At 46.2% G+C, this 23,824-nt stretch overlaps 1 protein-coding gene across 3 annotated transcripts in view; it reads right to left on the bottom strand.

Annotated features, from left to right (window-relative positions):
- PECAM1 (platelet/endothelial cell adhesion molecule 1) overlaps nucleotides 1-15,895 on the bottom strand; it is a 79,792-nt gene extending 63,897 nt beyond the window's left edge. For all 3 annotated transcript variants that reach the window (XM_015429413.1, XM_015429412.1, XM_015429411.1), the window contains exons 1-6: nucleotides 15,655-15,895; nucleotides 15,534-15,560; nucleotides 8,129-8,422; nucleotides 4,260-4,565; nucleotides 3,178-3,444; nucleotides 1,974-2,222 (exon numbers count right to left, since the gene is read on the bottom strand). In XM_015429413.1, the coding sequence (XP_015284899.1) occupies nucleotides 1,974-2,222; nucleotides 3,178-3,444; nucleotides 4,260-4,565; nucleotides 8,129-8,422; nucleotides 15,534-15,560; nucleotides 15,655-15,688 (1,177 nt within the window). In that variant the 5' untranslated portion in view covers nucleotides 15,689-15,895. The remainder of the gene's footprint in view (nucleotides 1-1,973; nucleotides 2,223-3,177; nucleotides 3,445-4,259; nucleotides 4,566-8,128; nucleotides 8,423-15,533; nucleotides 15,561-15,654) is intronic.
- Between the last annotated feature and the right edge of the window lie 7,929 nt (nucleotides 15,896-23,824).

The following is a 23,824-nucleotide window of genomic DNA, read 5'->3' on the forward strand; positions in this document are numbered from 1 at the left end:
AGGCAACTGTTCCTGGGGTTAGCCCAGCCCAGGGACATTGCTAGGGCTGTTCCCAGGCCTCCCTAAATTTCTGGGGAGCCCATCCCTAAATCCCACATGGGTCCACCTCCATAGATAGTAACCATGCCTGTGATATCACTAGCTCCTCCCTGTGATGTCATTGGGTCCCAGTTCTTTTAATGACTTAGCAATGCCTCTGGCCCAGCCCCAGCCCCCCCTGGGAAATTGGAAAGTCTACGCCCTTGGGTAGCCACAGCCCTCCGTTTGCAAGACTTGAGCAAGGCTGTTAACGACAGGATGTTTTGGAGGACCTTAATTCCTAGGGTCACCATAAATCAGAAGTAACTTGATGGTACTTAACATACTTGCATGCACAGTCCTAAGGAGAGTTACATCCTTCCCATTGACTTCGATGGACCCAGAAAGGTATAATTCTGCAGGAACTCAAGCCTGCCAGAAAGCTACACACTTTGCACTTGAAAATCTGCCTACCCCAACCTTATCCATCCCAGCTTAATCCCTGGCTATGCAGTGGTGAAGGAAAAGCATACTTTCCGTGCTCAACAGCACTGTCTTTTCACCAATGGAAGGGGAAAAGTTTCCTCCATCAGTACATGGTACAAAACATATGGCTTCCTTTTTGGTAGGCATTTGTTCAAAATATTTATAGCCTGCTCTCTGTGTTAAGAACACACCAAAGGGCTCAAAACAAAGTAACCAAGAATAGCACTTACTAATAAAAATAGAAAAAGAGACTGGTGGGGGGCAGATTAAACAATTTGAGCAGCAGTATATATATTTTTTACGCCTCTGTATCATAAAGCCAGGCAGAAAAAGTTTAATATCAAACCAGCTCAAGAAGTAAATGTCACCAAAAAAACTCTGTTATGGTACCTGATTACTATTGCTAGAATGACTTATGCACAATATTGGAAGCAAGATAAGCTACCAGAAATATGGGAATGGATTAAAAAAGTATGGTTTATGGCCGAAATGGATAAACTTACAAGGAAGTTAAATAATCAAGAAGATGAAGACTTTTTTGAAGAATGGAAAGATTTTAAAGAATATTTGGAAATGAACTGGGATGTCACAAATAATTTACTATGTTTTGATGAGTATTAAAATAGAATATCAGAGAATGATTTAAGGGAAAATTGAAATTTAAGGTTACCTGGATATGTGAGATAGATACGGATAAGTAAGAATTAAATGTTTAATGATATTGAGTATTATAAAGTTATGAGTGAAATTAAGAAGATAAGAAGTAGATAACGGGATAGGAGCATTGTGGGAAGCCAAGCAAGGGGGTGGGGAGAAAGATATTATAAAAACGGGATATGTGAAGAATAAGAATATGTGTTGTAATGAAAATGATGAAAATGTTATCATATCCTATTAATAAACTGTTTTAAAAAATATCAAACCAGCTCAAACAATCTCACAATAAAAACCCGGAGCAAAAGCAATAAGGGCCCGTACCAACAATTAGTCACTGAGGTAGGAAAAACGATACAGGGCAAGCTGATCACAGTCACATTCACTTCTTCTAATAACTGAGAGTACCAAGGGATGGTGTGCTCTGTGGGGCTCACAGCCTCTCTCCAAATGCCCGCTTGCTCCTTTCCGCTAGGCAGCACCAGAGATATCTCCTCATTAGTGGATTCCAAGTCAATGGGAGTGCATTACCTTTCCTCTTGCCATTGACCAGGTTTCTCAAACACACCCCTCGATATGCCTCCCCTTTGCTTAACCCTGGAGAAACCTATATGGCCCCAACCACATGCATCAGGGCACTTGCAGTGCCGTATCCTTCTGGATCACGCTTATGTATCTTGCTGAGATAGGTGTACTGCAGACACACCGAGGCACTGCAATAACATAACAGCTGACATGAGCAAGAGCTTCATTCAGCAACTAATAGTTCCTTGTTGATCAAACAGGAAGGCTCAGAGATCTATATATCAACTCACAGTAAACACGTATCCGTACAGGGTCACTCTTTTTGATGATTCCTTTAGTCTCCGCCCTACAATCGTAGACTCCACTGTTAGCTATGTAGGCCGTAAAGGCATAAGAAGTAGAGGCCATCAAGAATGTATTATCCTTCATGAGTGAGACATTTAACAGCAATGAGCTATTAAGTAGACATGACATTTCTATCGTGCCACCTTCATCCAGGTCTTTTTTAGAAGTATGTAGTATTGGTTTGGAAAACAGCTCTGCAAAAGAGAGAAAACAGAAAGGTAATACATTTATAGCCTTTCCACATCTCTAATGTATAATACAACAGATGTGCAGTTATTGTTCAATGATATCAGGGCATCTAGTCATCCTTTATGGATATGGCATTTCTGATGCGGGTATATAATGTTTCCCCTTTTTAAATGTTTTTAAAAATTATTAAAGTAGAAAACAACTATGGTACAAAAATACACAGTGAATAGCATTTGCACAATGGAAAATGCCACACGTGAATCAATATCTAAATTATAATGCATTTTCATAAAATTGTCCTTGTTTGTTCAAGAGATCAGTAAGCTCCACTGTTTCAATTAGACCCCAACATTTAACTCTCCTAAGACAAAAGGTATACACGATTGATCCCCCAATACTTGGCTATTAAAATTCTAGCAGTCATCATCAGATTCCAGATCAGTTTAAGTCAGAACGCAGGTCAGTTATCGAAGAGTTCAGATTTAAGTTTCTGCTCTGTTGTTATGTCAATTGCAATACACTGCCGTCCCAATTCTATATTAACATTCAATTGTTATACGCTGTCATTTTAATGAAAACAATGACTGCTTATGATGACTCAGTAGCATGTCACTATGGTAATTCCTAGTCATCATGGGTCATATGGACAAGACAATTTGTGCCTATCATAGTTTTCTATCTGAGATATAGACTGAAGGAGAATGAGCACTAGACTCAGCTGAGGAAGCAAGAGGCTTGCTAGGATCAGATATGCTCATTCACCCCAGGACCACAAATTGTATACATTTTGAGCTGATCCCACACTAGAGATTAGTGGCCGTAGTGCTTCAGTCAGAACTCTGCTCTGAACGCCCCAAAAAATCAGATGATAGATTTAGCTCAGTGACTAGATATGCTCAGATCTTACCTAGAGAGGTGTCTGCCTTCTGAGCTAACACAACTGAGACAGAGAACTCTTACCTGCCACTACAACATTCACTGTGACAGTTTTGGACACTCTCCCAAGTTCCACTTTGCAAGTATAATTGCCACTGTTCTCCATTGTAGCTACTGCAGAGTATGTCACAGACTCTCCACCCCTCGAATTGTTAAGGATGTTTTTGTCCTTCTGGAGGATCATTTCAATTTCATGCCTACGACTTAGGATAGTAGTACATTTTATCAAAATATTGTCTCCTTCTACAACATTCGGTGGATAGACGGTTATATTGGGAACAGAAAATGGCTCTGCAAAAGAGTAAGTCAAGACAGAAGAAATAATAAAGTTAAAAGCTCTACATATACTTTGTTTCCGTAGTCTGAAATTTCTACAGCTGCTTTTGACAGGAAACTACAACACATCAGGAGGCTCGGGGGTAGAGATATGGGGGGGGGGAGCTGTGATGTCCTGTGTGCACTACATCACTTCTGGAGAAAACCTGAATGTGACGTAGGGTGACTCTAGGAATAGCCAGAAACTCTATGGTAAAACCATAAAGTTTCCAGCGATTCCTAGAGTTACCTATGTCACTTCTGGGTTTTCCCCTGAAGCGATGTAGTGGGGCAGATGACACCAGAGCTTAATTTTTTTCCCTTCCACTGCCACTTTGTAGGCTGGAGGTCTGGCAGCTGTAGTCACACTCTCTCAGCCTAACCACCCTCAGAAGGTGGTTCTGAAGGTAAAATGAAGGAGACTGATGTATGCTGATAAAAATGTAGTGTGTAAGTAATTTGCTTGATTGTGTGGTGTAGTTCATGTAGGCTAAGCTGGGCTCTTAGACAGAAGAAATTATATATGACCAGCATCAAAGGGAAGGAATTGTGCACATCAGATATTTGAGGGCTACAGTTGTCATTACTAACCAGTCTAGGGGGAAAAAGATGACAGGGGATTTATGATTGCAATTTATAAACACATAACCATCATGGATGACTATATAGTAAAAGGTCAAAAGGTATTTGGGGTCAACAGAGCTAATGGGTACAAGAACAAATAACGATGAAATGAATTTAAAATATAGAAATTAAAATATAAAGCAAAATTTAAAAACAGGCTGACTTACCAGCAACACCAATGACTTCTCTGTTACTGGGTTCTGATGTCTCAGACACCACTGCTAAAGATATCTTCACAACACATTCAAAAAACAAAAGGGTGTCTCCCTCATTGACTGGAAATTCCACCTCTGCAAAGTTTTCCGTTTTTTCAAGCTTAGTCTTACTCACTGAGGAATTACTTGGAGAATGTCGGATTTTATAAAATGTGAAATAAAAAGGAGGATTTTCTCCTGTTACTTCACAACGTAACAATACATTTTCTCCTTCCGTCACTTGTGTTTTCTGAACAGTCAGTTTTGGCTTCATTATTCCTTTTGAAGAGAAAACAACCAGTGGCCGTTAATCAGAACATGTCTATCTTCATGGCTATACTAGGGCCAAATTAAATAAGCTGTTGGATGCCTGAGATCAGATCTCCCCTTTATTTAAATTTTTATTAATAGCAGTCACAGGGACCCATAAAAGGAACTGGGACTGTAGGGTTGGGGAAGAGTAAGAGTTAACCACTACACCAAACTGGCGTGAGGACCCAGGCAAGTTAAAACAAGCTGCTTCATTGAACAAAGTGCCTAAGCACCAAACAGGTAGGGCCACAAAAACACTTGTGAGCAACTTTAATGGGGATATGTTCTCAAAAAACAGGGCAAGATTAACACATAAAGGAGCCAGCAAGAAAAAAACAAAATTTTCTAGGCAGCCGCCATGTGGTTCCTACTCTACCTGGCTCTTCTAGGGTCCAACCCACCCCTCCTTGGGGGAGGGATCCTCTCCTGCTGGTAGCAGCTTCTCTGCCACTCACCTCCTGGAAGAAGGACACTTTCCCTCTTCAGCAGGGTTGCCGGGTCCCCCCTGTCCACCAGTGGGGGAATAGTGTTTGTCAGCTCCAGGTTGGGAAACTCCTGGAGATTTGGGAATGGAGACTGGGAGGACAGGAATCTCAGCGGGGTACAATGCCACAGAGTCCACCCTTCAAAGCACCCATTTTCTCCAGGGGAACTGAACTCTGTAGTTTGGAGATGAGCTGGAATGCTGGAGGATCCCCAAGTCCCACCCGGAGGTTGGCATTCCTACTCTTCAGTGGGGCCCTACATGATTTCTCTCATGGCCCAGCCTCCTGGTGAGGACTGGCCTTCCTTTGGCCTCCAATTTCACCAGGCCCTATCCTAGGCCTGGCCTCCTGGAGGGCATCTAGGACATGTAGACCCATAGGGAAGATCTTAGCAAGGTCCCCAGCAGAGGCTACAGTCAGTACCACAGCCCACTCTGCCAATCAGCATTGGACCGAGGAGAAGGTAGGTAGTGTATGAGTTGTAGCACAGGGACCCAAATTAACGACAAGAGGTATCCCATAGTTATTTGACCACGGGCATTCTTTTACCATGAACATCTTCTGCAGTTCAGTTATTACACTTTTCCAACAATGAGCATGATGGAGAAAGAGTATGATCCCGAGGATAGCTCCTGCTTCTTCTGTTTGTGATAGAGATCAGGTCAGATGAAAGATATTTTAACAGGCCCTTGTAAATGATCCTTCAAAAGACCACATCTCTTTCTCATAAATGTGGATCACTGGCATAATTTCAGAGGCTGGGTAGGCAAGGAGTTTTGTTCACTTTCACATTTGATAAACAGAGACAGCATTTTTTTAAAAAAAAAAACATATGTTGTACAAGTCAATGCTGCAGAAGTCAGATATTTCTGCGGTTTTCCAAGGCAGTTAACGCTGAGCAAGGTCTTTGCACGGGGGCACCGATTAAATGGGCAAATCTTCCATGCTGTGGCCAGCAGATGTCACCTGCCTAGCCTAGATAGTTTATCTTCAACTCATTATTCTTGGGATACTCTAATTAATCTCCTTTAACTGTTCCTTGATGACACTGTTTCTTGATCACAGTTATCGTTAATCAAGGAATTTCACATGCTAGGACTGGATCCTATGAAACACAAATGGAACAAGTTAACAGAATGGGTTTCTCCCTTTTTCTCTGCAGCTTTCTGCCCCTTTCTGAGTGTTGGAGACCCTCAATGGCAATGGGATACGCCATGGGGGGAGACAGTCTGCAACAAGAAGAATAACACTGGAGGAAACCTCTTCTCGCCAAATATACATGCTTTAAAGGGGGAGTTAACTGCATCGAACTCTGTTATTAAGGGCCCCCATGACCTTCAGAGGCAGCTCGTGGGGGGTGTTGCAGGGAGAAGGGGGTAGAGATCTGTTCTGTGAATTTATTTCATCTATGGTTTACAGGATCCAGGAGGATACAATAACTACTGTTGTGTAACAATTTATGACAAAACTGCTAATGTTTAAAAGCAGTTTTTGGACGGATGGAATACATAGTAGTGATACAAGGTCAAAAGTGGATGCTGGAAGTGATGAGAAAGGGGAGCCACAGAAGAGGGTTAAGTGGGAAAGATATGATCAAATTGATGGAAAGTGCAAGAACACAGATAATTGGTTTCAGAACCGGAGGAAGAAAGCTTTTGTGGCGAATGCTAGGGGTACTGAGACACTAAAGCCTACAGTTAAGTATGGGGATCTGGGAAAGAAAGAAAGAGAAGCCATTGTCATCCTAAAGCACCAAGCTTGGGAAAGGACAGAGTCAATATTGTTGTTGTTGGCAGTGGTGGGGGCGGGGGAAGAAGTAAGTTAGAAACAGGAGTAAAATATCTCCAACCTAATCATAGGAAAGCAGTAAGAGCACATCTGTGAAGGAAACAGCTGGAAGAAGGGATAGTGAGAAATAGAAAATAACTAGAAGAAAGATATATGGCAGATGGTCACATGCAACACATTATAGCCTAAAGAACAGATAATGAAGCTAAGTGGAAGATACCAAAGGGGCAGAGAACCACAGAGGCCCTTTCTGCTCTGACAGCTTGCTCCGGAGAATCCGAGGAGTCAGGCCTTAAGGGTTGACTTTGCACTTGCACACATTCCCTCTGCACTGTTTTCTCCCCCTCCAGTTTATTTGTGTATTCTGTATGCATTCTACATCTACAACCAAAACCTGCATTTTCATCTAACTGGCTGCCAACAGCTCCCTCCCTCCGTGATGCTGCAAAAAGAAAGGGAAGGGAGGGGGAAATCCAGGCCCACACATGCAAGACTGACACATTTGGGAGCAGGGAACCCTTTAGTCCTTTATATTTACTGATTCCTTCTTATGCTCTCTGTGGCTTTTTTAAACGTTTGCCTGAGCGGGAGGACATGTCCTCTTTTGTCTTTGGAGAAGGAGGGAAAGAAAACAGAACAGGGAGGGAGCGTCAACCTAAAGAGAGAGAGGCGGAAACAGGGGAGGGCAGTGGGCAGCACTTAAAATACCCACAGAAACAAAGGGTTTAGCGATTTGAAAGTGGATGAGAACAAAGAATCGCAGCAAAAGGAGTTTTGGTGGCTGCGGGGGGCAAAAGTGTGCTGGAAGCGGTCTGAATGCAGATTTATGTAAAACCAATGCAGAAACAAGAGAAAGCCCCGACACAAAGTGGAAGTGAAAGCGGGAGAGAATGCAGAACAGAAGAATAAGATGCGCTATGAAACGGAGGCAAAACACAGGTGCAGAAAGGGCCAGAATTGCCAACAGTGAAAATACAGAAGGAAAACATCAAGGGGGAAAAACAGGTTCTATAACTACAAACAGAAAATAGAGTGATCAGTCACAGATCTGTAAGCAGGTGTGAAAGGAACTGAAATTACTAACTGGTATAGCCTCGGTGTGGGGGAGATGAGGGGTACCACTTTGATCCCTTCCTTACCAGTACCATATGCCGCCCTGTGCCAGATTACTTTCACTACTGTTGCTAAACAAGGGTATTATTTTAGGATCCAGACACTTCTTAGCTAGAAAATAAGCAGTGATGAAGAAATGCCTACCTTTTACTCGAAGAAGTAAAACATTGCTGGTCTTTGTTTTCCCGTTAACATTAACCTCACAGTAATATTCTCCAGAATGAGAAAATCTGGCTGGGTAGATTCTATGCAACACCCATTCTTGCTCTGATGTGATACTGACCAGAAGATCATCATATCTGGAAATTTTAAATGTATAATTCGGCACAAAATTGCCACTTTTGACTGTTTCCACTGAACAGTTGAGAGTTACTAACTCGCCATTCTGTACTTCTTTAGATGGACTGGCGCTGAGTACAGGTTCATTTAAGGTGACCACTGGAAAAGATGAAAAATGTTAGTGAGAGGCGCTTTCAGTTATAATCGAAGAAAGGGCAAATTGTTCAACAAATGGCTGTTTAATATCCAAAAGCTATTCATATAATTGCTTGGGCTGTGTCGGCCAATTAAAGAAATCTAATTGTAGTGGGCTGCAATCCTGTTCCATTATAAAGCTGCCCTACTGGGCTGTTCATTCTACTACAGTTCTCAGCTGTTTTTAAAAATGCCCTCTTGAACATTACCATTTTGCATATTGTGTGGAATGAGAGAAGTTCCAGCTTTCTGGACCTCCTCCGGTAGGCTGTTTCACAATGTGGGAGTCACCACTGAGAATGCTTGGGAATGGGCAGCTGCTGATCTTACCCATGGGCAGGGTAGCACCTTTAGAAAGCTTTGTTCAGATGAGTAAAACCATCACAGGCTCCGGTCACACGAATGGTTTTGGGCCGGGAGAGGGATGGATCGGGGGCGCAGCAAACGGGCGCGATCCCACCGCAACATCTGGGAAGCGTTGCGCACCAGTCCCCGATCCGGCCCTTCCGCCTGAAAAGCCGCAGCAAAAATACACCACCTACCAAAGTGGACCTTCCAGCATAGCTGCATCAAGCCTGGCCATGGGATCGCCGGCGCGTCCTTCTGCCGGTGCATCCCAGGGTCCTGGCTGAACTGTGCATGCTCACACATGCGCAGTTCAGCAGCCTCCCTTTCCCCACTGTGGCTTCCCCCGGCATCTGATCATGCCGGGGAGGGAATGCGCCGCGGCTCAGGGGATCAATGTGATCCCGCCGCCGCGTGTTTCTTTTGGTGCGGTTTTAAAAAGCTGCACTTTGCCCGTACCTTCCCCCTCCCGTGTGGCAGGGACCACAGTGGAACATAGGGGAGAGGCAGTCCTGCAGGTATGTAAGTCCAAGGCTATTTGGGGCTTTGCTGATGATAACCAGAACCTTGAACTGGTGAACTGGACTTGTTAACTTACCGGTAACCAATGGAGTATCCGCCGAATAGGAGTGACTTATATGTTTCACCTGATGCTCAGCTGTAACTGGACTGTGGTGTTCTGCATCAACTGGAGTTTCCAAGTGGTCTTTCAGGGCAAACCCATGCAGAGTGCCTTTTAGCAGTACAGCCTCAGGACAGCCACATCTAAGTTGGCGCCTGCCATTGTGTATTTAAATACTTGCTATCTGATTCATTACTGTGATTAATCTCCACTCAGCATATAAAACAAAATGTTAGAATAAAACAAAAATCTAGTGACGTCTTAAAGACTAACAACATTCATTTTGACAGACTAAGATGGCTACCCCTTTGCAATCATCGCAAGAGTTCTAGGAACCAGAGATTTCTGGGAGCAGACAATCACTACAGGTAGCCAACTGTGGCATGGCTTGAAGTCACTGCTAGCAGTTTGGAGGCAAATCACAGGGAGCACGCAGTGGAAAGAAACAGAACTGAAAGACGGTGTCATGTGAAATCATCTTCATACGTAAGGAATTGCACAGCTGAAGAGCAATAGCCCCTCCAGCTCAGTATTCTATTAAATAACAGAAACATTAGTGGTACCAATAAATACCAAGCCATACAATCATTCACATAATAAAAATAACAACTGTGTCCTATCAAGTCATATCTAGCACATGGCCACCCCAGGACCATGCGGTTGTCAAGGCAAGGGAGAAAGAAAGGTGGTTTGCCGCTGCCCTCCTCTGCATAGCAACCCCAGTCTTCCTTGGTGGTCTCCCATCCAAGTACTAACCGTCGCTGACCCTGCTTAGCCTCCAACTGGTGACAAGATTAGGCTTAGGCTGGGCTATTATTCACATAGTTTGATGCAATCTGTTCTGATTTCCCAGCTCTATTTCTTGAGCTCCTATATCTAAAAGTGCTAGTGCTCAAACCCTATTAGGCTTGTCAAGTTCCCCCGGGGGGCAGGGAAACCCCCGCCCCAGAGGCCCGTTCCCCGCTGCCGGTGGATCGGGCCCTGGGGGGAACCCCACCCCCAAAGCACAGGACGTGCCCGGCATCAGCACGTCACCTGGAGGTGACATAGCCACTCCGGGCACGCCGGGGGCGGGGCCGCAGTGATCCGAGGGAAAATATGTTTTTCCCTCGGATGACCGCAGCCCTGCCCCCGGCGTGCCCGCATCGCTTCTGGGTGACATGCTCGTGGCGCACGGGCGCTCCTGGAGGAAGCCAGGACTTGGCAACCCTAAACCCTATGCCTCAGTGAGTGGTCTGAAGGCACATAATTCATTTCTGATGTTAAGTACAGGGCTTTTTTTTTCTGGGGGAACGTGCCGGAACAGAGTTCCGGAATCTCCCTCTCTCTCTCTCTCTTTCAAAACTTTTTATTGAATATAAAGTCAACAAGCAATGATGAAACATTAAAGTAACAAATAAAGTGATGACAACGCAGTAACAAGATGTATATAGCATGAAATACAGGAGACATTACTGATCTCTTTGACAACATTCTTTGTAAAAGGTTTAAAAGTTCATGAGTTCTCAGTATACAGATTGAAAACGTCATTTCCCTCTTGAGAGTTCCAGTACCTCTTTTTCTTAAAACAAACAAAACAAACCCTGGTTAAGTAGATCTGGATCTGGGAACTGTCTACATGCTACTCTGGGCTGCTTGAAAAGAAGCAGGATGTCAATGTAATGAGGAATTCTTACACTGGCAAGGGGCTGTGGCACAAGGACGAGAACGTTTAGAAGGCCGCTGGTTTAATCCCGTGCCATCTGCAGTTAACTGACCACAGGCAGCAGGTGTTGAGAAAGGCCTTTGTTTCCCAGAGACCCTGGAGGGACTCCGCTAGTAAAAGCTGGCCTGACTGAGCTAGGTGCACCAGTGGTCTGACTTATACCAAGACTGGCTCATATATTCAATTTTTTCAAAATCCAATTCTCCTACTTTAAATGTGCGGTGCTTGGACTCTACCATTTGGCTTGACTTCAACTGATCATGATTCCTCTAAACTCCTGGATTTTGGATTGGCCATTCATGGCTCTCAAACACAGCACAGAAAGACCAATAAGAGCCAGCCTAGACAGGGGTAGACTGAGAAGTAAGGTTGCCAAACTCCAGGTGGGGCCTGGAGTTCTCCCAGAATCGCATCTTACTCCAGGCTATAGAGGTCAGTTCCCTTGGAGGAAACAGCTATTTTGGGGACTGGAATGAGAGACCATGGAGTGGAATGACAGCCCCAGGGTGTAGCAGGAGTGTTCTGGAACTGGAATGACGGGCTTCACCCCCAAGTCTCTAGGAATTTACCAGCATGGAGTTGGCAACCATACTGGATAGTCAAAAACACCCTGGAAAAAGGCCTCCAACCCTTCCCCTTCCCATGATGGAGACCTGGATGGAGAAAATGGAGGCTCTCTTGTCAGTCACTCTGGTATAGGCTTGCCGACTCCCCCGTTAGGGCGAGGGTCCCCAGATCGGAGATCCCCCCTCCCCCGCTTTTTAAGAATTGGCCGGCGGGGGTCGCTCTAGCAGCAGCCATAGAGACGAAGGCTAGAGTGCCACAGGTCTCTGACTGTCGGTGGCACGTCTGCCTTCAAAGAGTGTAGTCCGCTACTCGCCTCGCCTCCTTAGCACCGCCCACTCCCAGCATCCCTCCTTTGGCGGGCAATCTGCTTGAAGTGACATCACTTGACCTTTGACCTGGACGTGGCATCACAGGATGCGACATCACAAAAGTGATGTCACATCCTTTCTCCTGGCTCCACCCCCAAAGTCTCCTGGCTCCACCCCCAAAGTCCTCAGATATTTCTTGGCAACCCTACCCTGGTATCTGCCCAAAGAAGAGTCAAGCCCAAGGGTTTCCACCCCATCTTCCACCGGAAATACTTTAGTAGGAGTCATACCAGCCACAGCCAATGAGGCTAGTCAAGCAAGTACCAGCTGTCAGCAGCAGTGCCTCAGCAAAACCAGGTGGAGTATCTGTTGCTTCCCACCTGGCTCCCTCAGCTCATCATTGCTTAATAGTCCCCAATTGGGAGAAGGCCCACCAAGCAGGAGTGATCACCAGTGGGGCTGGTCAGGCAAGAATGAGCTGAGAAAGGCAGACAAGAAGCAGCAGTCACAGCTACACAGTGTTTGGCTTCATTGCAGCAGTGCTTCTACCGGCTTATCATTGCCTGGCCTGTTCCACTGTGTCCTGGGTTTGCCAATCTACAGGTGTCACCTCGGGATCTATTACAGTTGATCTCCAGGTGACCAAATGTATTGCCCTGGAGAAAATGACTGCTCTGGAGGGTGGTCTCTATGGCATTCTGCCCTGCTAAGGTCCCTCCCCTCCCCAAACCCCACCCACCCCAAATCCACCCCCCAAATCTCCAGGTATTTCAAAACCCAAAGCTGGCAACCCTACTGTGTCCCCTGGACTGGGTGGGCAGTCCAGAAGATGTAGTCCTCCTAGGCTACCAGCTGACTGGCAAGTTTTGCTGGTGGCAATAATAGGCAGTCAGCTCTTGAGCCTGTATGTGATGTTGGGGTATGTTTTTCTATAGAAGATTAATGTGACTATCCCTCTGGAATTCACTGCAAGGGGATGTGGTAATGGCCATGAGCATAGATGTCTTTTGATGCAATGAACATGAAATTGAGCAAACTCCGGAGGACAACGGAAGACAGGAGGGCCTGGCGTGATGTGGTCCATCGGGTCACAAAGAGTCAGACTCGACTGTGTGACTGAACAACAACAACATAGACACCTTTAAAAGGAGATGAGATAGATTCATGGAGGACAGGTCCATTGATGGTTCACCACCATGGTGACTAGAGGAAACCTCCATAGAGACAGCAAAACCTCTGAATACCAGTGCTGGAGGCAACACCTTGGGAAGGCCTAGACCTCTGTGCCCTGTGATTGGATATTCTGGGCTAATGGTTGGCCATTGTGTGAAACAGATGGACCACTGGTCTGTTTAAGAAAGGCTCTTCTTCATTTTATACCTTTAAGACTCATACTGAAAGGAAAATTCTCCCTCCAAAGAGCCAATGTAAAATTTGAGTGCAGTTTCTAATTTCAGCTCATCTGTAACTGATATTGCTGCAGGGTTGTTGTTTTTTTAATTCAGGCCAATGAAGTTTGAGTTACTTAGAGTGATGATGAACATGGATCTCTGTTGATCTTGTATAGGTGAATTACAGCTCTGTGTAGCCCTAATTCATGAAGCAAAGGATGGGGAACTGGATGTCATTTTCTTACCAGCTAGGTTTTAATACCAGAAGAAGAGGAGGAGGAGGAGATTGGATTTATACCCCACCCTTCACTACCTGAAGGAGGTCGAATCTGCATTCACATTTTTAAATTAGTTTCATGCTGCTGTGACGCCGTCTTTCTCTATGCTTTTTTGAATGTTTGGAGAAGATTCTTTTAAAGAAGTGCAGAGGTGCAATGACAGTGGAGCTGCCCCAAAGGACGATAAACATATGTGGACGTGTAAAGGTATGTTAGCACTCTTGAGGTGTGAAAACTACACCAAATGTAGACAGCTTTTTTTGAAGACGGAGTCAAAAGGCTGGGACACCAGTGAGAAAGACAAATGCAAATTCAGCCAGAAGGAGGGGAAATTGATATAAGAGAGGACAAAGCTCTCTTATAGGGGTAGGAGAGGGAGTGTCATTGGATGCAAGTTGCATTCCCTCTGCAGCAATATGACTTCCCTGAGCCCACAGAGAGGGCAAGACATAAAATGCAGATTCAGCCATAGTCTCAGAGTGGCTTATGATCCCTTTCCCTTCCCCTCCCCACAACAGACACCCTGTGAAGTAGGTGGGGCTGAGAGAGCTCTCTGGAGAACTGCCCTTGAGAGAACAACTCTGAAAGAATTTATGACTGACCCACGGTCACACCAGCAGCTGCATGTGGAGGAGTGGGGAATCAAACTCATTTCTCACAGATTAGAGTCTGCGTTCTTAACCACTACACCACCATCTAAATACATCTTAACCACTACACCAAACTTACAAGAAGTAAGCTCAACATGAAGAAAAGTACTTGGAGGGAGAAGAGACAGGGAGGTAAGTGGCCACTCCAGGGAGGATTCAGATCTTACCTCAAGCCTTTTTTGCTTTGAAAACCAAACTCTTTCCCCTTTCTTTCCCCTTATGCTTAACATGCCGTTCAGACAAACCCAAGTTTTAAACAAACAGGTCTGCTGCCAGCCACGTTTCTTGACATTTAGGGTGAGAACTTTTGTATTCTGCAATTATTTTAAAAGTCTTTAATCCTTTCCAAATGCAGTTGCTGGGGATGCTGTTCTGATAGGGAGACTGGGCTTTTAAACCATTTTTTCCTGTGCCATTTTCCTGCGGAAAAATAGCCAGCCCAGGAAACTTTGACACAGGCAGAAGGGAAAAAAAGGATTAGTTTAAAAAAAACACAGACTGAGTTACAATTGTAACACAAATGTTTTCCCTTGGTTAACATAGCAACGTGCTACTTTTGGATTAATCAATATGAAAAATGGCCTCCAAAGGATCTGAACTATGTTCTGCTGCTATACACAATCAATAAGTGCTAATATAATCTGTAACCTGCCCATGATGCAAAGCCTGCCGGCAACAGTTTTTATAGTTTGCCACTCCTATCCTGCTTTAGAGTTAAGCCAAAGAGCTTTAAAGAATTTTCTTATTTGTGTATTGTAATTTAGTAGCCCAATCTATAATTCATTTAACATGGAGAGTTTTTAAGTTTAATATACTTTAGTCACACTGAAAGCAAAACAAGGCTATCGGTATACATCTAAATACTTCAGAGAGCAGTCCTAAACAGATTTATACAGAAACAGATCCCATTTTATTCAGTGGGATTTACTCCCAGGAAAGCATTCTTAGGATTGCAGCCTTAGTTTATGTGAATTATGATTCAAGCTGAATATTACATTGGCTATTTTGGATTTAAATATGGAACCAAAATCACCAGATGTAATATTCTAATGAGAAGAAAGAAGAATATATATTTTATAGAAATACAGTCAAAATTCTTCTCTTGGTTGTCTGCATGCAAATCTAGGAGAGACCAATGTTTTTCTGTTTAGCCCCATTTGCTCTGGAAATTTTCAGATCTCATAAATGTAATTTTTAAAAATAACTCACCATTGTCTTGAGCTTTCAGTTTGCAACCTGGAAAAGCAAAGTGTACATCATTAAAGGTGTCAATACAAGGACAAATTTTGTTATTTTTTTAAAAAATTGAGATGATCACTCTGGAACTTACAGTGTAAGAGGATCAAGACCAATACACAATACATCTCGTCATGGGAGAGCAGATATGAAACTCCAGAATAAAGGTATTCATTAGTTCCACTTTCACCCTTCTTTAAGGACCTTCAATCATAAAGAACATCCAGTTCTGTTTTTTCCAAGTGAGTTAGGCACAGCAACCGATGGAAGTCGTGGAAGCCAGAACTGGTATGTTTTTCCAGGACCCTAGTACAAGCTGCCTAGATACTGGTCAAGTAATCATTCCCATTACTGGAAACTGGAAGCGGCAAACAATAAAGATCTATCTGCTGCAAACAGGCAAATTGCCGCTCAGGAAGTGACGGGTCTTTCCTGAGAGGGTCAGTGGACGCATTTGCTTTGTTCAGTTTCTTAAGGCATATCAAAAACAAGAAGTACCAGTGACTATTTTTTTCCGGAGGCTGTGGTCATTATTTAAGAAAGTTAACCTTCAAACTGTTGAAAAACTAATTATGTTCATTCTTTGATTGCTATGAATTTCCAAAAGAAAAACACATCGTTGTTCATACTGCTTCCCCACAGTTTGGATGCTTTGTGTTGTCAATTGTTGCAGGAAACTGGGCGAGACTTCACTAGGAGTCTAACAGTGCAATCCTAAATGAAGGTATACCCTTCTAAGGCTACTTCTAAGTCCCTTCTAAGTCAGTGGGCTTAAGCAGAAAGTAACTCTATTCAGGGCTGCACTGTAAAGAGACCTTTTTCTCAGACATTTTTAAGCATACTAAGCAGGGTATGTACATAGGCAAGAGGGAACCTTTTTAATGTTAATACATAGAAATACAGCTGTATTATTTGAATTATACAATGTATGTTGACTCCAACAGACTTAGAAGGGTGAAACTCTGTTTAGGATTGCAAAGTTAAGAGCTGTACTGTTTTCCTCAGGCAGCTGTTTCCAATTGAGCATTGGTGATCTAACACAGGAGGTCCCCAGCCTTTTCTAGTCTGCAGGCCCCTGTAGAATTCTGATACAGGGTGGTAGAGAAAGACCACAAAATGGCTGCCACAGGAGGCAGAGCCAAGCACAACATGTCAGGGAGCGCAGTCCTGTATGGCAGTCACGCTTCAACATTTCAAGCATGTGCTCTGCTTAGTAGGAACATTTTTTTTAAAGAAATGAACATATTGTTACAAATGTTTTCTTGCATGCACACTACTTATCAGAAGCCCTGTTGGGCAAAAAAACCACCCAATGTTTAGAACACTTCCTAGGTGCCAGGAAAGGTATCAGTGGGCATTGTGCCCATGGGCATCACTTTGGGGATTCCTGATCTAACACATAGAAGCAGGGTTGTGCAAACAGAACCTACACCTGTCCATGCCCTGTCCTTAGGGTTGCCAGGCTCCAGGTGGGGCCTGGGGATCTCCTGCTTTTACAATTGATCTCCAGCTGACAGAGATCTGCTCCCCTGGAGAAAATGGCTGCATTAAAGGGTGGACTTTATGACATTGTACCATGCTGAGGCCCCTCCCCTCCCCAAACCCCACCCTCTCCTGGAACCACCCCCAAAGTCTCCGGGTATTTTCCAATCCAGACCTGGCAACCGTACCTGTCCTTGACTTTGATCTAGGCCAGTGCCCACCTGGAAAGCTCCCGTGGAATATTTTTATTTTAGCATGGATTCCAATGAATGGAAATAAAGACCAAAATTTTGCTTTGTATCTCAGTCCACAAGAAGGGTTAGCAGGGTTTGGAAAATTCTAGTATCTTCTGTGAAATCCTAGTATCTTTTGTCTGCTCTCTCCCACACTCAGCACTGATCAAGGCATGTTTACTTTAGCTGAAGTCATTTTTTCCACAGGCTCTGCTAACAGGGTCTGTCCACTATTATCTATTCCAAGCCAGTTTGTGAAGGCTGACTGGGTACAACATATTTCAAACCAGCCCTCTTCAGATCCATGATGTCCCCTGTTTTAAAGAAATAAGAACAGCATGACAGAAAGACAATGGACGGAAGGGAAAAAAGAGGAGGGTCAGATCAAAATCTGAAGAACAAGGGAAGCAGTCAGGTTTGTTTTACAAAGTTCTCTGGGGAAGCAGCAATCACACAGGAGATATGCATTATATTCTGTGAGGTTTGTTCTGGTAAGAAGGAACAATATCCAGCGGCACCCCAAATATACGCATAAAAAGAAGAATCTAGTGACATCCTCAGTTTTGTGACAATGAAGTTCACTTACAATGTACTATGTACTTAAAGCTGCAATGTACATCAAGCCTTGGCAGCATAAATCAAGGAAGTCTGATAAGATGTGGTTTTGTTCTCAAAGCTTTCTGTGTTTACATAAAGTCTCTTTTGTTTCTAACAAACGCAAGGGGAAGTGTTCTTCCTAAGCCTATATAACTTAAGGTGTAATTTGCGCTACAGTCTATTACCCACATTTTGATGGCATTTTGCAACAGGAAACAGGAAGGAAATATTCCGGGGAACAAGCTTCAACATGGATTCTAGTCACCATTTTACAAGGGGGGAAAATAACACAGTAGCTATAGTAATAAATGACCAGGAAGTACCTTGCAGGCTTGTTAGCATGATGTTTATGTTCTTTATCCTGATGTTCTTTAAATATACTTACTGCACCACTTTGAAAGACTGGCCTGCTGCCAACCCAGTTCTCCAGAGTCAAACAGAAGAAAGGGTGAAAGCCAAGACCCTGGGGCAGAGCAGGCTTCATGACAGACGGCCAACATTCTATGCGTCTTGGGCAACCTTGAACTGAAGAGGAATATATCCGTAATTGTTCTGAATGCATGTAGATTTGCACCTGTAAAATTTCCACTGGTCTTTCAGGAAAACACAGAGACAAACTGGATGTAATGACATACACAATTCTGACCCGTGGAAACAGTTGCCTGCTCAAGGTTGGGAAATGCCTGGAGATTTTGGGGTTGGAGCCTGGAGAGGTCGAGGTTTGGGAAGGGGAGGGGAGGGACCTCAGCAGGGTGTACTGCCATAGAGTCCTTCCTCCAAAGCAGCCATTTTCTCCAGTGACAGACGGCCAACATTCTATGCGTCTTAGGCAACATTCTATGCGTCTTGGGCAAGTGATCAGCTCATATTTATTAGTGAAATTCAGCTCTACTAGAGACAAACTAGCCAGGTTCGAACCCTGCTTTTATCCATGCAGCATACAACACCCGACACACACCTCACTCCCGTGATTGGCTATTTACAGTGTAAGAGTCCATCATAGGTCAACCTTAGGATCCGGGCAAACCTAGTGGTCTGCACCAGGATCCGAGTCGGCTATTGTTCTAAATCCTGAAGGTGCGCTAGACCGCATGGCTTCCTTAGCACTATGTGTCCAGACATGTCTGTATCAATAATAACACCCCTTCCCCCGTGGTTTGGAACCCTTAGCTGACAGTCTTGGAGGTAGGTTGGCCTGCGCGTTCTCTGGTCGAACGGTGGAGTTCAGTTGGAGGTGTGGCGGATTCTAATGCGGTGGCTGGAGTGGGCTCACCCTTTGAGTCCGGAGGGGATGGCGGTGCTGGGCCGTCTGTGTTTCCTTCTGTGGTGACTGGCATTGGCGACCCAACTGATCTCTCTGCTGGTGCATCCTGTTGGGCACTGCTCATTGGCATGGGCCTCGCACGCTCTGGTTCCTTGGGGCTTGGCAGGTCATCATTGCTGTCCTCCAGTGTGGCTGTTGCGGGTTCTGCAGGAAGAAGGTGGCCATGGAGCTGGTCGATGTGCCGGCGTACCCTTTGTCCATCTTCTGTGGACACCTCATAGAATACTGGCCCAGTCACTCTGACCACTCTGGCCAGGATCCACACCGGCCCCCTTGCGAAATTGTGAGCATACACTGGGTTGCCAGGGAAGAATCCTTGGGGGGGGCCTTGGCTCTCTTAGCCCACACTGTGCTCCAGGGCCTGGTCGGGGTGCAGCTTGTCCAGGCGGGTAGCTAGCCGCCTTCCCATTAGAAGTTCCACAGGGCTGCGACCTGTGGTGGTGTGTGGGGTTATCTGGTTGTTGAAAAGGAAGGTTGCCAGCTGGTGGTCCCACTCACCCTGTACGATTCTGCGGAGGGCCTCCTTGGTTGTCCTCACCATTCTCTCGGCCTGGATATTGGTTGCAGGGTGGAAGGGAGCCAAGCAGATGTGTCGAATAGCATAGTACTTTACAAATTCTTGGAATTCTGCTGATGTGAAGGCTGTCCAGTTGTCCGTCATGAGTGAGTTGGGGATGCCATGTGTACTGAAGATTCGCCACATAGCGTGGATGGCGGCTTGGGATGATGTAGATGCAACTGGTACCACCTCTAGCCACTTGGTGAATGAATCTACTAAGTTGAAGAACAGCTGGCCCTGGAAGGGACCTGCAAAATCCAGGTGTAGCCAAGCCCAGGGTCTCTAGAAGGATTCCCACTGCTGTGCTGGGGCCCGGGGAGGCTCTGGTCGGGATTCCTGGCACGTCTGGCAATGTTTGACAGAGTTCTTGATCTCACTGTCCATGCCAGGCCACAAAATATAGCTGCGGGCCGGGGCCTTCATCCGCACAATCCCCAGGTGCATTTCATGGAGGGCCGTGAGGACTCGCTGCTGTAGTGGCGTGGGAACTATTACCCAACTTCTCCATAATAGGCAGCCCTTGTGGGCTGATAGCTCGTCCTGGCGAGAGGAGAATGCTGTGAACTCCGGACCCACCCAACTCGTGGAACACCCCCTCCCCACCCAGTCCAGAACACAGGACAGCATGCGGTCTCGAGCGATGTGGCGGGACACATCAGTTACCTGAAGGGGCCTGTCCAGCTGGTCCTCAAGGAGCAGGATCTGGTGCACGGGCACCGGGTCTGAGTCACCTGAAGGCAGCAGCAAGAGGCTGAGGACGTATGTGTGGCCCATCGCTTTTCCGGGTCAGTGTAACAGCACATACGGGTACCCTGCGAGGAAGTTGGTTTGTGATCAGTGACGATGGTGAAGGGCTGGCTGTACAGGTAGTTGTGGAACTTCTTGACCCCCACCACGATTGCCAATGTCTCCTTGTCAATTTGAGCGTAGTTGCACTCAGCCACCAGGACCTCACGGCTGTCGGGCAGCTGGTGGCTTAGGATGGCACTGACCCCGTATGGCAAAGCGTCACAGGCGAAGGCCACGGGAAGCGCTTCATCGAAGTGTACCAGGATTGCGTTCGATGTCAGCAGGACCTTGACAGCCTGGAATGCAGTGGCTTGCTTTGGGCCCCAGACCCACTTGGCCTGTTTGTCGAGTAGTTGGTGCAGGGGCTCCACGATGGCGGCTTTGTGGGGCAAGAAAGTGTAGTAGAAGCTCAGCAGCACCAAGAAAGCCTGGAGTTCGGCCTTGGATAAGGGTGGCAGAGCGTTGACAATGGCATTGATTTTATCCAGTGTTGGATGAATGCCCTGTGCGTTGACCGCGAATCCCAGGAACTCTACCCATGGCACCCCCAGCAAACACTTCTCCTGCTTCACCTTCAACCTGGCTGTGTGGAATTGTTGTGGGACGGTGCGCAGTCTGTCGGCAAAACTCTTGGGCGTGGGGGCGGTGATCTAAACGTCATCAAAGAATGGCTGGACCCCGGGGATATCTTTAAGGAGACAGTCCATTAGGTTTTGAAAGATTCCCGGGGTGACGCTCACCCCAAATTGCAAACACCGCACCCGAAAAGTGCTCTGATATGTGACGATTGTTTGGGCTTCAGCCGTGGCATTGTCTACGGGAAGCTGCTGGTATGCTTGGGCCAGATCCAATTTACCAAAAATCTTTGCGCCCGCCAATGAGGCCAAAACATGACTGACTACTGGGACTGGGTATGTGTGGTCCTGGAGTGCTTTGTTGATAGTACACTTGTTGTCCGCACAGATGCGGATGTCCCTGTTTGGCTTGACTAGCATTACTATGTGGGTCTCCCAGCGGGTGTGCGGCACCAGTTCTAGGATTCCAGTTCCCCATCAATCTTGGGCTTGAGGGTGAATGGGACACTCCTGGCCTTTAAACGGATGGGCCACACCACCAGGTCAAGGTCCAGGGCCATGGCCAGACCTGTGTAGCGGCCCACCATACCATTGAAAACCGCTGGGAATTCATTGCACACGTTCTGGAAATCGGATGGCTGCACGTGGTGCACCAAAGTTATCCCTAGTCCCAAAGGCATGAACCAGGACAGACCCAGTAAGCTTGTGAGTTGCGCCTCGGCCACTAGTAGGTCTAATGCACCCTTGAAATGTTTGTATTCCACCTGAAACTTGACACACCCTTCACGGCCACCAGGTTTTTTTGGAAGTCTCTAAGGGTGAACCCTGAGGTGAGCTTCCGCAGACGGGGACCCCCATGAGGGCAGAGCTTAGCTAGCATCTCTGCCAAGATGATGGAGAAGGAGGAGATTGCCAATGTCTCCTTGTCAATTTGAGCGTAGTTGCACTCAGCCACCAGGACCTCACGGCTGTCGGGCAGCTGGTGGCTTAGGATGGCACTGACCCCGTATGGCAAAGCGTCACAGGCGAAGGCCACGGGAAGCGCTTCATCGAAGTGTACCAGGATTGCGTTCGATGTCAGCAGGACCTTGACAGCCTGGAATGCAGTGGCTTGCTTTCGGCCCCAGACCCACTTGGCCTGTTTGTCGAGCAGACGGTGCAGGGGCTCCGCGATGGTGGCTTTCAGGGGCAAGACAGAGTGGTAGAAGTTCAGCAGCCCCAAGAAAGCCTGGAGTTCAGCCTTGGACGAGGGCAGCAGAGCGTTGACAATGGCATTGATTTTATCTGGTGTTGGATGAATGCCCTGTGTGTCGACCATGAATCCCAGGAACTCTATCTGTGGCACCCCCAGCAAACACTTCTCCCACTTCACCTTCAACCTGGCCGTGTGGAATTGCTGTAGGACGGCGTGCAGTCTGTTGGCAAAACTCTCGGGCGTGGGGGTGGTGATCAAAATGTCGTCGAAGAATGGCTGGACCCCGGGGATACCTTTAAGAAGACAGTCCATTAGGTTTTGAAAGATCTCCGGGACGATGCTCACCCCGGTGCGATTTTTCGTAAGCGGTGGCCTCATGCAGGGCCTTCTTGAGGGTTAGCTCTTCTTGGCTCATGAGCTTGTAAAGGAGCTTATGTCCCCAGAGACCCACAACGAATTGGTTCATTAGAGCATCTCCAAGGTCCAGGAATCTGCATTTGGTGACCAAGTGGTATAGACTGGCCAGAAAATTGATGGCCTCTTCCTCGGGCTTCTGTTGCTGCTCAAAGAAGTCTAGGTGCCGCATCACCTTGGTCGGTTGTGGCGCGAAGTGGTCAGTGATCGCCTTGACCAACTCATCGTACTTCACCTCTGCCAGGGACTTTGGAGTGAGGAGATCTTGCACCAGCCGTAAGGTTGCGATTCCGAAGGAACTGAGCAGCAGCTATTTCTTTTTCTCCTCATCAGTGATGTCATGGAAATGGACATAGTAGTTGAGCCGCTCCACCTACGTTTCCCACAGCTTGGGGTGAGCAGTGTCGAATTCTGGAAGATGTCCCGGAGTGGCAGCCATGACTTGGTGACCTATGCGAGGCGTGGAGGCCTGGATCTCTCGTTTCTGGGAGTGGTGCGAGGTGCGGTGTCCTGGAGATCGTTGTTGTTGCGCGGTGCGGTGCTCGTGCCAGAGTCGGAGTTATGCTCGCTCATTGGGATCCCACCTTCATCACCAGTATAATGTACTGGGTTCAGACGTGTTATCAAGTGATCAGATGATATTTATTAGTGAAATTCAGCTCTCCTAGAGGCAAACTAGCCGGGTTCAAACCCTGCTTTTATCCGTGCAGCACACAACACCCGACACACACACCCCACTCCCGTGATTGGCTATTTACAGTGTAAGAGTCCATCATAGGTCAACCTTAGGATCTGGGCAAACCTATTGGTCCACACTAGGATCCAAGTCAGCTATTGTTCTAAATCCTGAAGGTGCGCTAGACAGCATGGCTTCCTTAGCGCTACATGTCCAGACATGTCCGTATCAATACATAACAGGAACTGATCTCTATGATATGGACATATGGATCTCTGTGATATGGACTTATAATTCCAGATCTCCAGGTGCCATATGGAGGTTGGCAACCATACCCACGATGCTGCTGCCATTTTAAAGTGATTTAAGTGGACTGGGCCCACAGTGTGTGGCAGGTTAAGGTGCTTTTGCTTCTACTCC

The sequence above is a fragment of the Gekko japonicus genome, unplaced genomic scaffold (genome assembly GCF_001447785.1).
Source record: "Gekko japonicus isolate JY-2015 unplaced genomic scaffold, Gekko_japonicus_V1.1 scaffold67, whole genome shotgun sequence".
NCBI lineage: Eukaryota > Metazoa > Chordata > Lepidosauria > Squamata > Gekkonidae > Gekko > Gekko japonicus.